At 36.8% G+C, this 14,741-nt stretch overlaps 2 protein-coding genes across 7 annotated transcripts; one reads left to right on the top strand and one right to left on the bottom strand.

Annotated features, from left to right (window-relative positions):
• Positions 1–331: 331 nt before the first annotated feature.
• On the bottom strand, positions 332–5,488 carry Dcps (Decapping enzyme, scavenger). 3 transcript variants are annotated; one of them, XM_089083151.1, is made up of 6 exons: positions 5,169–5,488; positions 2,276–2,662; positions 2,051–2,196; positions 1,297–1,633; positions 993–1,207; positions 332–857 (listed from the first exon to the last, which is right to left on the bottom strand). In XM_089083151.1, the coding sequence occupies exons 1-5, from the start codon at positions 5,194–5,196 to the stop codon at positions 1,035–1,037; spliced, it is 1,071 nt and encodes a 356-aa protein (XP_088939277.1). In that variant the 5' UTR covers positions 5,197–5,488; the 3' UTR covers positions 332–857; positions 993–1,034. The 3 variants fall into 3 exon arrangements, with proteins under 3 accessions (XP_088939277.1, XP_088939282.1, XP_088939275.1); XM_089083156.1 differs by having other exon boundaries at positions 332–724; XM_089083149.1 differs by having other exon boundaries at positions 332–1,207.
• A 107-nt stretch (positions 5,489–5,595) lies between these two features.
• UGP (UDP-glucose pyrophosphorylase) lies at positions 5,596–14,741 on the top strand. 4 transcript variants are annotated; one of them, XM_089083036.1, is made up of 10 exons: positions 5,596–5,800; positions 11,853–12,089; positions 12,313–12,495; positions 12,612–12,817; positions 12,896–12,971; positions 13,046–13,192; positions 13,262–13,400; positions 13,678–13,815; positions 13,936–14,102; positions 14,207–14,741. In XM_089083036.1, the coding sequence occupies exons 1-10, from the start codon at positions 5,777–5,779 to the stop codon at positions 14,417–14,419; spliced, it is 1,530 nt and encodes a 509-aa protein (XP_088939162.1). In that variant the 5' UTR covers positions 5,596–5,776; the 3' UTR covers positions 14,420–14,741. The 4 variants fall into 4 exon arrangements, with proteins under 4 accessions (XP_088939162.1, XP_011633863.3, XP_088939151.1 ...); XM_011635561.3 differs by lacking the exon at positions 5,596–5,800 and adding an exon at positions 7,577–7,791; XM_089083025.1 differs by lacking the exon at positions 5,596–5,800 and adding an exon at positions 7,577–7,791 and having other exon boundaries at positions 11,832–12,089.

Here is a 14,741-nt window from a genome sequence, read left to right as displayed (position 1 = left end):
TTTTAATGTACTTGGTTTCATGTTATGACTAAAGCACAGTTATACTTATAAGTTGCTATTAGTCTTGAGAATGATAAATTTTATTTTACTCTCAGATACGAAAATGGATGATTATCATACATTTCAAAAAATCTACTACGCGATTATGACCGGATTTTTAATAAATCAAATGCATATATACGGATACACATATGTATATATGTATATGTATGCCGTACGCAAATTTCCTTTTTCTCACGTTCCGGAAACATTTTATTACTCTCTACTAAAAAAATGTGTCAATGCATCGTATACAAATACAAATAAAAAATTTTAAAAACGACAAGAGAAATTACAAATAATAACGTATATTTTCATTTTCTGGTCCATACCAATTTAAAATTACATCAAATCCACCATCAATCTACTTTTATATAGATTTCTCTCTTCTATGAATCGACGTTTCTAATTTCACAATTACATATCTTTATGTGACTTTTAATCGTCTCTAAAAGCTTACATTTTCTCATTGTAGTTGTATCGAAAGGCATCACGAGGAATTATATTATTACCCTTTTTTCATTACATAGTACAAGAAAAAAAATTGTTTTTTGTTTCTGTCAGGAGTCAATGTGACTACAATAAATAAATATGAATTTAAAAATTTTGATTTATACTTTATTTTTAATCGATCTCATTTTAATACTCTTTTATTTTCACTCATTGATGTAAAAATTGATCTAATCTAAAAAAAAAAAACTATATAAAATAAATATTCTTCAGTCTTCCATATACCAAATTGTATAAATTTTCACTAAATAATTTAAGATTTGTCTCCCAAATATGTTTTATTGATAAGGTGATTTAATATGTTACTCCTGTTGAAGATGTTTTTAATTAACAACGCTATGTATTTATATTTTCGTATTTTCGTTTTTTCGTATTTTCAAATAGTAAGTAAAATATATATCAAGTTCTTGTCATAGCGTGTACAGAAGTGAAATATAACTTACGTTCTTTTCAAGTAAAGCAGTCTTATTTACACTATTTACAGTTTACTTTATTTCACACATCGACGTCTGTAGGGTCCCATGCAATTTGAACTTTTCATAAAGTGGACTGCCTTTAAATACTACATACGAAAGCACCGCTTTCGTATAATAGTCTGGCATCAGTTCTAGATTTCTTATAACTGTTGACAAAAGATGCGCCTTTTCCACGTATATTCCTAGAAAAAAAAAAAATTCTGTAGTTTAAAATATCTATTTTTAAATTATAAAATGACATTTTTCTTATCATAATTATATCAATTTTTACCTGGAGCTTCAAACATGAGATAACAGAAATGAACATGTAAATAATAATATGAGGGCTGATAATGGAAATATATTCTAAGCTGCGACGCAGGTATGTTAAATTTTTTACTAATCGCCGCTGTCCCAGCGTCTCGTATATTTTTTAATAAAGGAAGATGAGATTCGTTCAATTCTCTTAATGATCTTATCTTCTGAAATGGCAAGGCCAACAATTTCAATGTATCTGTCTGTTTATCCCACTTGAAATCCGTCACTAATACAAAACCAGTATTCTTGTCAGAATCCTCGTAAATAATATTATCCTGTTCAGCCTTGTGTTCCAGAATATTAGTTATCCACTGCAATATATAGAAACAAAATATTATTATACATCTTGTAATATTTTGAAATAAAATCAAGATGAATATATCTTAATAAAACAAATAGTAAATAATAAATGACAATTCTAATGATAAATCTACATATTCATTATTCACAAATCTCATATGAATACTAAATTGCAAATCTCAAACTACAAATAACACGAATCATATATAGTCTGACATTAGCCTAAGAGTATCAAATAGAACTTATATATTAGAATAATCTTGATAGATATTAAAAAAAAAAAAAAAGATTGATAGACAATACATTTTTTATATAATATATATCTCAAAGAAAAGGAAATATATATATATATAAAATCTATTTTTGTAAATGTTCTCAGAGTCTACTTATGCTCTTAAGATATATTACAGCAAATAAATATATTATACCTCATAGCTCAAACTCATCGACTCTATATAAGGGAGAACAACTTGCTGATAAAGTTCATAGGTTTCATCTATCATATATGTCTGCTGTTTCTTGTATTTATCAATGAGCGTCTGTGTTGCAGGATATATCACGGTCGCTTGCATACCTTGAAGAGAATAAAAATTTAAAAAATGATACCCGACACATCACAATATAAAGAGAAGATGAAACGTAGATCGACATACCATTATGCTCCTCACTTGGAATGCAATTGTAGGTTCTATAGACGTCATTAGTGAGAGTCTTTCGAAAGATCGTCTTCCCGTCGAAGTAATCCTTCTCCAAGACTACCTTGTCGTCCGGGAAACTCCTCTGCTCGAGCAGAACGATCGCTGGACCCTCGCGGTCCTCAAACGTTCCCTCCATGCAAATCAATTTTCGCACGCAGTTATTCTGCAGCACTCTCGTCACTTTAAAGCCCGATAAATTCAGCTCGGTTTCATTCACGTCGTTCTCACCCGGGTTCTTCTTCTCGTCCGCGTTCGTGCTCTCCTCGTCCACTTTGACTTTCTTCGCCGGTGGACAGTCGTCCACGTCGTTCGCGCTCGCACATTTCTCCGCCATGCTCGTTACTTTAATTGCAAAAGACGTCAGACAAACCGGATTATCGTGTCAAATGCAAGGCTGACCGGCGACCGCGAAAAAAACACGTCACAACAATAAGAAATAGCGTCTTCTCCGCCGACGCTGTTTCTCCTTCTCTCTTACTCTTCGACGGAACACAGTGGTTTTGATACTTGTCTTCGAATTTCAATTATGGTCTTCTCAACCATGAATATGAAATCAGATAGATTATCGCATTTATGCTTTTTTAGAAAATGCAATTTCCGCAATTAAACTGATATAAATCCAATAATCGGTTACCCGGTCTCAAAGAGACAAGACAAAGTAAGAAATAATAATTAAGCCGGTTGTTAATCCAAGAGAACGTAGATTCTAGATACGTACGAGCATAACGAGAAACATAGAGTTATAAAATGCATGCTAGAGCTAAAATCGTGAAGTAACAAAGAGGATCTCAAGTGGTAGCTATTTCTTTTTAATAATTGATTCAAAATTTCATTATTCATTCATCTGTAATTTTTTTTAATCTTTCTTTTTTTCTTTATTTTTAATCTTTCGTTTTCTTTTTTTTTTTAGGTCCGCTCTGCACATATGATTGATTTTAGTTTGTTTATTCTTAGAGCCCAAATACGATGAAAGGAACGAGGAACACACCTGAAGTATGAAGATAGCCCCCCAACATTGAAAAACATAAAGTTTCTATAGCTCATTCGATTGCTCATCGTTTGCACATGTACGCACATTTCGAATTTTCGTTTCCACACTTCTAATAATAAAGTTATTAACAAAACAAATTTCGGGGGGTCATCTTCACACTAGCCTCACAACTATGAGTAAATTAAATAAAAAATAGCTCAATTGATAGATATTCGTTTGCACACCTCTAATTAAAAAGTTATTAACAATTAAAGTTTCAGAAGCGAGCGACTTCGGTAGATGAGATAGAAACAAAAATGTTGTGCTTAAAATGGTATTATTCGGTAGATTTTTGTTTGCACTTTTCCGAACAGGTCGAATTTTCGTTTGCACACCTCTAGTTAAAAAGTTATTAACAAACAAAGTCTTGGGGAGCGGCAGTTCTACATAAAAAAATTCGTTTTCAGGATGAATTCCGGAGATACGCGATACAAAATAGAACCAATCGATAGATATTCGTTTGGACATTTGTCAAACAGGACGACTTTTCATTTGCACAGAAGATGGGAAAAACTATGTGGAAACTAGATGGGAAAAATTATGTGGAAAAAAGATGGGAAAAACTATGTGGAAACTATATGGGATAAACTATGTGGACGTTAGATGGAAAAAACTATGTGGGAACTAAATGGGAAAAACTGTGTGGGAAGAAGATGGAAAAAACTATGTGGGAAGAAGATGGGAAAAACTATGTGGAAAGAAGATGGGAAAAACTATGTGGGAAGAAGATGGGAAAAACTATGTGCGAAGAAGATGGGAAAAACTATGTGGGAAGAAGATGGGAAAAACTATGTAAGAAGAAGATGGGAAAAACTATGTGGGAACTGGACGGGAAAAACTATGTGGGAAAAAGATGGGAAAAACTATATAGAAAGAAGATGGAAAAACTATGTGGGAAGAAGATGGGAAAAACTATGTAGGAAGAAGATGGGAAAAACTATGTGGGAACTACATGGAATAAACTATGTGGTAACTAGATGGGAAAAACTATGTGGGAAGAAGATGGGAAAAACTATGTGCGAAGAAGATGGGAAAAACTATGTGGGAAGAAGATGGGAAAAACTATGTAAGAAGAAGATGGGAAAAACTATGTGGGAACTGGACGGGAAAAACTATGTGGGAAAAAGATGGGAAAAACTATATAGAAAGAAGATGGAAAAACTATGTGGAAAGAAGATGGGAAAAACTATGTAGGAAGAAGATGGGAAAAACTATGTGGGAACTACATGGAATAAACTATGTGGTAACTAGATGGGAAAAACTATGTGGGCTATAGAAACTTTATGTTTTTCAATGTTGCGGGGCTATCTTCACACAGGTGGGGAACACAAGGAATTAAACATAAACAAGAATTGAATTTTGTATATATTAGGAATTCATGTTTTAATACATAAGGAATACCGAGACGTTTTTTTTATTCATCGAAAATTTAATTTAATTTTTTATTCCTAATTCCCCAGATTTCATTCTTTGTGCCTTATTTTCATCGCGTTTGGAGTTTCATGGCGGGAAAAATTAAAAAGGCGTTCTCTCGAAAAAGAAAACCTTTATCGCCTAATGTATTCCACAGTCTTTTTCCGCTGTGTTCAACCTATTTTCAATTTATATTATTCCGTATTAAATTGCACAAATTTGTAATATATTAAAACTAAATTTAAATACATCCTGAATGAATCATTCAGACAATTTATTTAAAACGACTCTTAATGACAGTTATCGTTATCATTATAGTTTTTTATCCTGTGCAACGATAACGATATAATTACGACGCTCGGTAAAAAATTTTCCATATATATATATATATATATATATATATACCTGAATAGACTCTGTAGCATCTATCCATTTAAATAATTATAATCAATTTGAGCATAACTCTGGTAATCCTGAAAAGTAAATTATATAACATCGTTAATAATTCTCGGTGCGATTAAAATTAATAGCGTTTTCAACCGCAATGGGCTTCCCATCCAACTCGAAATTAGCGATGTCACATGCTGGAACCATTCGGTTAAATTCTAAAGAACATGTAATAAAATAAATTCAAATTGAGTTCAAACCCATCGCAGTCGAAAAAACGCTACAATTACGACCTGTTATAATCAAAAGACAAAAAGTAATTACAGGACAATATCTCATCAGTAAAGACGGTCCCTGCTAACATCGCTTACCGACCCGTCACGAGCCATATTTTCGTGATATCCTATAGTCTCAAGGTAAATGTGGAGTCTTTCGCAACAGGGAGAGAAGATTCTGCATAGTATTTAGGCGATCGCGCAATCTCGCTCGGATACGGATCGAATTGCGACGGGTCACAAGTCACAAATCGCCGATTGCACCTGTTGTGACCTTCGCCGTTGCGTAAAGGGCACTGGTCAGCCGCTTTGGTGTCGCCGTACGAGCAGTGCTCGAGGATCGACGCCAGGATGCTGCAAGTCGACGACAGGAAGGTAATCCCGGAAAGTAATCCCGAGTATTCCCCCGAAGTCTCGTCGCTGCTGCCGTCACTCGCCGACCGATCTTCCCGACGAATGCGTGCGCGACCCGCATTCTTCTCTCCCCGCTTCTCTTTTGTTTCACCGAGGTAGTCAAGGGCAGAACAGATACGGCCGTGGAAAAGAAACGAGGACGAGGCGCGAGTGGATCGCTCGGATCTATTTTCCGAACGATCGATGAGGTTCCATTCTCGGTCTCGGCACTCGATTGCTAAAAACAACGGGATTCGCTTTGAGGTTAGGCGCGACGTTTCAATTATCGTTTTGCTTCGAGATGAGGGGTTGTTTTTCTCTTTTTCTTCCTTTACCTGTGCTGCTAAAGCTCTCTTTCTCTCTCTTTTTCTTTCTCTTTCTCACCGAGCTTCAAATTTCATTTTGAATACAACGGGTGTACATCAGCTACAAGAAACAGATCTGATCTGACGTTTGACGGACGGCTTTCGTTATCTCGTGGTGACCTCGGAATCAAGTTTCAGAGATTAAACTTATCTACATTGTACTGTTATTACTTACGTAGCATTTTTTTCTAAGGTAGATAGAATGACCGTTAGTTTTTTTTTTATTGCTTTTATATGACGAGAGAGATTAGATTAAGAATGACGAATCATACGTAATCATCGATATCTTACTACGAGGACTTATTACATACTAATAAGCTTTCGAATGGTTGAATTAACCTTTTTTTTTTTTTTTCCAAGATAAATTTCACAGAGGCATTCACATTATTTCTTTTCAGTACGACGCTTATTTATCAACGTTACCGATATAATTATAATTAATTCCATGCTATTATAATAAATTTGCCATTTGTTTTTAACTGACAGGAAAAAATAAAGTGCGCATTTGGAATATGCACGTACATATATACACATGACTTTTGTACACGTGATTGATATGAATCGAGTTATACTCCCGAATGAATAATTTACAAGAACTCGTTAAATGGAGCTCAATTAACAATCCGGGCATTCGTCCATTTGCAATAAAATACAGAGACAGTATAAATAATTTTGCGTTATTGCATTATTCATTTTTTTTTCTTAAATGTTTTGAATACATTATTTTCTTTTTTTTCCCTTTTTTTTTTTTTTTTTTTTTTTTCAAGATAAATTTCACAGAGGCATTCACATTATTTCTTTTCAGTACGACGCTTATTTATCAACGTTACCGATATAATTATAATTAATTCCATGCTATTATAATAAATTTGCCATTTGTTTTTAACTGACAGGAAAAAATAAAGTGCGCATTTGGAATATGCACGTACATATATACACATGACTTTTGTACACGTGATTGATATGAATCGAGTTATACTCCCGAATGAATAATTTACAAGAACTCGTTAAATGGAGCTCAATTAACAATCCGGGCATTCGTCCATTTGCAATAAAATACAGAGACAGTATAAATAATTTTGCGTTATTGCATTATTCATTTTTTTTTCTTAAATGTTTTGAATACATTATTTTCTTTTTTTTTTCTTTTTTTTTTTTTAGAAGTTCCACGAAGTGGTGACATAGACGTTCAAAGGACGCATTATCACGTCATTTTATCTTCCTCTTTATTCATTAGATGTAAATTAAAGATAGAATAATGCGTTAGTACTAATAGCGGGCTCTCCCCAAAACTATAAATAAACGCCCGGTCTAAGAGTTCTTCTTAAAAATGCCGTCGCGCGTGTAAAGAGCTGGGGCGTTTATTGGGGGAATTATTGACGCGTCTCGAGAATACAAGTCCGAAAATTCGCATAGTTCACGCAACCCGCGTCCGGAAAAGACGTCCCGTCTCATCCGTCCGCACGTCACGTGTAGACTCACGCGTTTACGTCGTGCCTGACGAGCGCGCCTCGTGCCGCTGCCGATCTCGTATGCGCGATGCTTCATTCCATGTTTGCCGATCATCCGCGCGTGTACAAGGCGGCGCACATGGAGTACTTGTTGCAAGTAAGTATAAGCCACGAGCCTTCCCGCTCGATCGCGCGATCTCGATCTCCGTTCCCGCCCGGATTAAATCCGGAGGATCCCCGAGCGTTTCCTCCTCGCGGCAAGGACCTCGCGGAAAGGATCTCGTGGAAAGGACCTCGCGTTCGAATTAAATCCTCACGGCCGAATTAAGTCGATAGAAATTCCCGAACGTTCCATCCTCGCTCGTGGCTCTTCGCGCTCGAATTAAATCCGAGGAATCCTCCGGCGTTTTTTCCTTCGGAAAGCATCTCGCATCTCTGTAATTAAACTAGGTAGAAAGTTTTGGACGTTTCTTTCTCGTGGAGAGCGTTTGAATCTGATCCGAGGAATCGCCGAACGGAAAGGACCGTGCGCCTGAATTAAACCCGAGGGATTTGAGCGTTTCCTCTCCGCGAAAAGGATCTCGTGCCCGAATTAAATTGATAGAATTCTTGAACACAAAATGGAACATCGAAAATGGAACTGATCGAAAGGAAGAATCTCACGTCCCAATTAAATTTCGGAGCATTTTTTTTCTCTCACAGAGAAGATCCCACACACAAATTAAAAGAACCTCCGAGCGTTTCCTCCTCGCGAAAAAATTCTTGCGTTTGAATTAAATCCAAGTATTACCTTCTTAAAGGATGTCTTTGAGAGAGACATCGTCGGCCTCCGGTCATTCGTCTAAACGGGAGAGGAGTAAATAAATCGGAAGAAGAAAACTCGACCATTAATAATATCGTTGTAAATTTCCATCACATGTAGAACTCGTTTCGATACATCAGTTGTTGGATATCCTCAGGCGATATCCGCACACGCGGTCGCTCGGATAAAATCAGTAAAATAAGCCGCGAGGACTTCCACGCGTAATATAGCGAAAACTCAAAGCAGAATTTCGATTCTGACAGAAGCCGGCTGACAAGGTACTCGACTGTTTACGCTGTAACTCTCACCTGCCGATTCACCGGCAAGGCGAAGTCTCCCACGCTCCGTCTGTCACATGTGCCTACGTATATGTGTGTATGTATGTGTGCGTGCACGTGTATGTGAAATAATGGTCTATCTTTAGATATCTGTGACATGAAATCGTTACCCATCCTTGTCACGATTTTCCTAGCCGTCCATGAGAGAATCGAGGAGGACCTCCCTTCGGCACGAGCAGCGAAAATTTATGTAAGACACTTTACGTGACGTATGCGCGTTAATCTGTCGTTATGTAAGCTGATAATAGCTGCGAACCCGACTCGAGTGCGCGGCATCACGCTAGGTCTCGTTGATCGTTTAACCCTCGTCGAGCCCGTATCGAGATGAAAGATCCGCGTCGACTCGTTTACCCTTCTATGAATTCTTGAAAACGACGATTGTTCCCCCGGACCTCGAAATCGTATCATCTCGGGAGGGAGAAGGTTTCCCATTCGAGGAACGTAGAATCGCGATGGGAAGGTCGCCAGGAGTCGAGGCTCGTAATGCAAATTCGTCTCATTTAGCTTCGCTACTTTCGATTATTTACTTCGATTATTTACTTCCCGATGATTTTACTACGCGCAATGGTCGCGTAGAATTGACTTACGTAAATGACATTGTGCTCCATTCGGAAAATGCCGGGTGACCTACGGTCGACCTTAGGAGACTTTTTTTTTTCCTTCGTCAGGGCTCACAACGGAATTACGGAGTTTATATAAGGAATGACAAAGTTCCATCAAGTTTTTTCGTCACTCATCTTCGTCACTCGACGATATCGCACGCTTTGCGAAATATTCAGTATTTGTAACGACTGTCAACTTATAGATGTATCATTGAATTGTTGATGTGTTATTCTAAATACGTTATTTGCGATAAATATCTTTAATGTAAGATGATGTAAGATATAAGATAAGCGAGTCGTGACGGTACTCATACTCGAGAACGGTAATTATTACGTTCAATTTATGTTATCTATGCCATTTAAAAAAAAAAAGATCCTACGCAAACCTACGAAAAGAGCAATTTTTTAGGACATTCAAATTGACTTTGCTAGAACATTAAAAATTGTATTATCGTTCATTACATAAAAATTTGAATTATTTTCAGATTATGTATTTGATCAGGCCTTTGTTTAGGCCTCAGCAAAACCTTTTTTTCCGTGAGATCGAAACGTCGGATGTATTAATTACATTTCAAAGACACCTGTTGGCATAAATACAACTTGATTCATGTTTGCGTACGATTATTATTTTCATCATCATCGTACTGGCGCCAAATCCTCTTCTCACGATTCCATATTTCCTAATCCTGATACCGCGAGTAAACGAGTTAACAACTGTTATTTCAAGCGAGAAGATAAAATTCATGCGGTATGGACTCCGTTCCTTGAAATTATCTTATCACGAGTAAGAGGGTCAACGAAGGCCAGCGTTATTCAAGCATTTGGTTGTTATTTTATTGCCATAGATTCAGCGATTCTTCGGCGTTTAACGTACGTTACGCGAAGCAGATTTTATCATTCGCTTATCGCGCGTTTGCAAAAGAGGAGTGTCCCGTTTCTTCGCGGGAACCTTGAGATTAATTACCACGTGTTTTCGCGTAATCAGTCAGGAAATTCTCTTTCGCGTCCCCCAGGCCGAGTCGCGCGAGAGACGGCACTTTCGATGCAAATCCGACAGTTGTGCCGAATTATTATCGGCCGCGCGTATTTGAAAGTTAAATATTCAAATGGACGATTGTATTATCCATCCCGCGCTTGCGTTCTTCGTTGCGCCGTTTCTTGTCCATAAAAAGAAACAAGAAGGAAGAAAGAAAAAGAGGAAAACAGCTGATCCTAATCTAACCATAAGCATATTATCTGTAGACCGGATCGAGGTGAAGCGTTTCGACAAAGTGTCATTCGTTCTGCGTTGTATTTTTTTTTTTTTTTTTTTTTTAAATTTTTTTTTCCTTTCTATTCTTCGCGAATAGATCGGACGGATTTCCCGGCGGGCCAAATATGATCGAATTGGGATTATCGCTTTGTAAGCGAGATCAACGCGATCGCGACACTGGGTCAGGGTCTTGCAGGCTATCGGTTACCTTGCTTAGAGAGATATCGGTTTACCCAGTCGGCGACGGAGGTAACGTAAGCTTAATCGGAAAGCTGGAGAAAGAAGAATTTTTTTTCTTCTTTCTTTCGTCTTCATCTCACGCGGATAAGACTGCGGATTTAGTCGCACGCGGTCTATCGATTTGTTATGATAATTCTTACCTCTGGACTTGTATTAACGCTCGATTCATCCCGGCGTTAATTTATTTCGTCGTTTCTTTTTATTTTTCTTATCGGAATATGAACAGCCATTGCATAACAATGAGACAGTCCCCCTCCTCCTTTCGTTTTGTTACTCGTCTTTTAAAAGACGTCCCAGGAGTCGGAGGGGTCGTTTCAGAACGACGACGACGCGATCGGTCTCGCGCTCTTCCGGGATGACGGATTCACGACTCATTGTGCGTTAAAAAAAAAGAGAGAAAGAAAAAAAAAGAAGGAAGAAAAAAAAAGAAAAGAAGCGCTGACCTCTTCGTAGAACGACGACGACGCGATCGGTCTCGCGCTCTTCCGAGATGACGGATTTACGACTCATTGTGCATTAAAAAAAAAAAAGAGAGAAAGAAAAAAAAAGAAGGAAGAAAAAAAAAGAAAAGGAGCGCTGACCTCTTCGTGACGCGGTGACGCGGTCGATTGCGGACGTAACCGATTTTTGCGCGATTGCGATTTTTACATAGGAGTTTTGCCCCCTCGGAGATTTTTAGCAGGAACTTTTGAAGCTATCCGAAGAAGATTTTAATCGGAACCTTTTGAGAGACGACGGTCGGACGCCCCCAGGATCCATCGTACGCGTATACATTATTTATTTATTTTTCCTTTTTTTTTTCTTTTCTATTTTTTTTTTTTCTATCGGATTTTACGGCCGCGATCTTGGAAAAATCGTCATGCGTGATCTTTCGTCGTCGGGTCGCGGCGAGTGGCTTAACGGCTCGGACGGAGAAGACTTCGCGAGGAGAATAGGTAAAAATGTCTCGATTTCTTTCACTATATCTTAGAGGAAACTCCACAGGCACGTGGTCATCAACGCAGCTCTTCAGATACACAGGCGTTCCGCGAGCGTACGAAGAGAGATGCGCGGGATGAGCTGCAGCGGGAGCTCGAGAAGCTGGAGGCGACCGCCCGGGAGAACAGGAAGGAGATGATCAGCCGACAGTTTGTCGGGTTCAAGCACCTGTTCGAGCGATTCCTGCAAGAGGAGGGTCCGTCCTTGGAATGGGACCATATTCAAAAACTGCCCGAGGACGCGGTGAGCAATCATACAAACATAACTGCTACAACGATTTCCATTTTCATCTTTCATCCTTCAGCTAGTCCGTTTTAATAAACGAATTCTGTGTTGACGATTAGTGAGTTACATTGTATCGAAATTATTGTGCGAGAAGATGTAAGAAGATTTGTAGAAAAAATTAGACTCAATATATTTTGCTACTACTCTATTTCAATTAAATTAAATTATACTCTCCTCGCAGGTCAAAGATTACAATTCTCTGCCATCACCAGAGGGGCACGAGGTAAAGGAACTGCTAGACAAATTAGTTGTGGTTAAATTAAATGGTGGTCTCGGAACGAGCATGGGATGCCATGGACCGAAATCCGTCATCGCTGTGCGAAACGGACTTACGTTCTTGGATCTTACCGTTCAGCAAATCGAGGTATCGCAAAAGAGTTTCAATAGTTTACATTTACCATTTATGTACATAATCATTGTTATGGCTTCGAAAATTATAATGTAAATAATATTAATGAATAATATAATTTTCATTGATAGCACTTGAATAAAAAGTATAACGCTAACGTGCCACTCATATTGATGAATTCGTTCAACACGGATGATGATACACAACGTATAATTAGGAAGTACAAAGGAATCGATATAGATATTTACACTTTTAATCAGAGCTGTTATCCGCGCATAAACAGAGATTCGCTCCTTCCGATTGCTAAGCACTGTCAAATCGATGAGGATATAGAAGCGTAAGATCGTCTTCATAAAGTTATTATTAAAATTTTTAATTTTTTAATCCCAAGAAATAATGCGTAATTTCTTAATAGTTGGTATCCACCCGGCCATGGAGATTTTTATGAAAGTTTCCAAAATTCTGGTTTACTTAAAAAATTTATTCGCGAGGTAATGAGGTTTTACTTTCGCTACTTGTAAATAATAACAATAATTCGCTTAAAAAATACTTTAATTCTTTTTAGGGTCGCGAATATTGTTTTATTTCAAATATAGATAATCTTGGTGCCACGGTAGATATCAAAATTTTGAAGTTGTTGCTGAGTAAAGGACCAGAACCGCCTCTTGAATTTGTGATGGAAGTAACTGATAAAACGCGAGCGGACGTCAAGGTATGTTTCGCGAGAACTACGCTGTTTGGAATAACATTGAAGAAGATCTTTTAATTATATATTTCATAGGGTGGTACACTTATAAAATATGAGGATAAACTTCGTCTTCTTGAAATAGCTCAAGTTCCCAAGGATCATATCGACGACTTTAAATCTGTTAAGACATTTAAATATTTTAATACTAATAATCTCTGGATTAAACTCAGTGGTATGTATATTTAAAAATCATGCTGACTCATCAAGGTTATCTGATAATGTCGTAATGTGCAATAAAAATTCTTACAACGCATATTAAAATAGAAACGTTTTGTAATCTATTCTACTGATAACAAATGTTTTAGTAAACGATATTTCTATTCCAAATTTTTGTAAGAATTTTTATATTTTCTTACCGACATTTCCATCTGATGATCACATATGAGTCAACAAAATCTTTAAGATATCAATATATTGAATAAATATTAAAGTTATTGTTTTTTAAACAGCCATCGAAAGAGTACTTGATCAGAAAGGATTGAATATGGAGATAATCGTAAACAACAAAACTTTTCCCAATGGACTAAACATAATACAGCTCGAAACAGCTGTAGGAGCTGCTATGAAATCTTTTGAAGGAAGTATTGGTAAGTCCAGAGAAACAACAACAATTTAATTAAATTATTCTCTTTTTCTTTTAAAACTTTGTTTTTTATCGATTCCATGAATAATTTACGTTTAAGTAAAAATTTAATTTGATACTTTAGGAATAAATGTGCCGCGCAGTAGATTCTTGCCGGTGAAAAAGACCTCTGATCTGATGCTTGTAATGAGTAATTTATACACACTGCGTAATGGATCTCTTGTTATGAGTCCTCAAAGAATGTTCCCCACCACGCCTCTCATCAAACTGGGGGACAATCATTTCTCAAAAGTCAGTAGGAATATCTGTCATTTAATTTTTGCTAAAAAAAAATTCATGTGACTTTTATCTTTAATAATGCTATAATAATGCTATAACGTTCTCTTTTCTTACAGGTGAAAGAATTTCTAACGAGATTTCCGACAATACCGGATCTACTCGAATTGGATCATTTGACTGTGTCGGGCGATGTTACCTTTGGGAAAGGCGTAACGTTGAAAGGTACCGTCATTATAATCGCCAATCATGGAGAACGCATAGATCTGCCTTCTGGGACCGTTTTAGAGAATAAAATTGTATCTGGCAATTTACGCATATTAGATCATTGAATTAGAATAAGTCCTGATACATCTTACGGAATATGTGTAATCTAAGAGAATGGTATATTCTGTTATCAGCAATCACATCATAGTTTAAATTAACTAGTCAAGAAATTTAATTGTATATATTCATAATATTATTTTGAAGATTAAAGGCTATATATTTCTATAACAATTATTTTATCGAATTGTATATAAGAACTATGAGGCATCAAGTATAAGGAGAAATTTATAATGTAAAAAAAATATATACATTGTTGTGTAAGCATGATGGAAGCTTACAAAGTATATATTATTATATTACGATGAATAAATGCTCTTTTAAATTTTA

This window comes from Pogonomyrmex barbatus, unplaced genomic scaffold (genome assembly GCF_055798465.1).
Source record: "Pogonomyrmex barbatus isolate J1 unplaced genomic scaffold, ASM5579846v1 scaffold1, whole genome shotgun sequence".
Classification (NCBI taxonomy): Eukaryota; Metazoa; Arthropoda; class Insecta; order Hymenoptera; family Formicidae; genus Pogonomyrmex; species Pogonomyrmex barbatus.
Note: the sequence above shows the minus strand (reverse complement) of the source record. Positions and strands in the feature narration are given on the sequence as shown.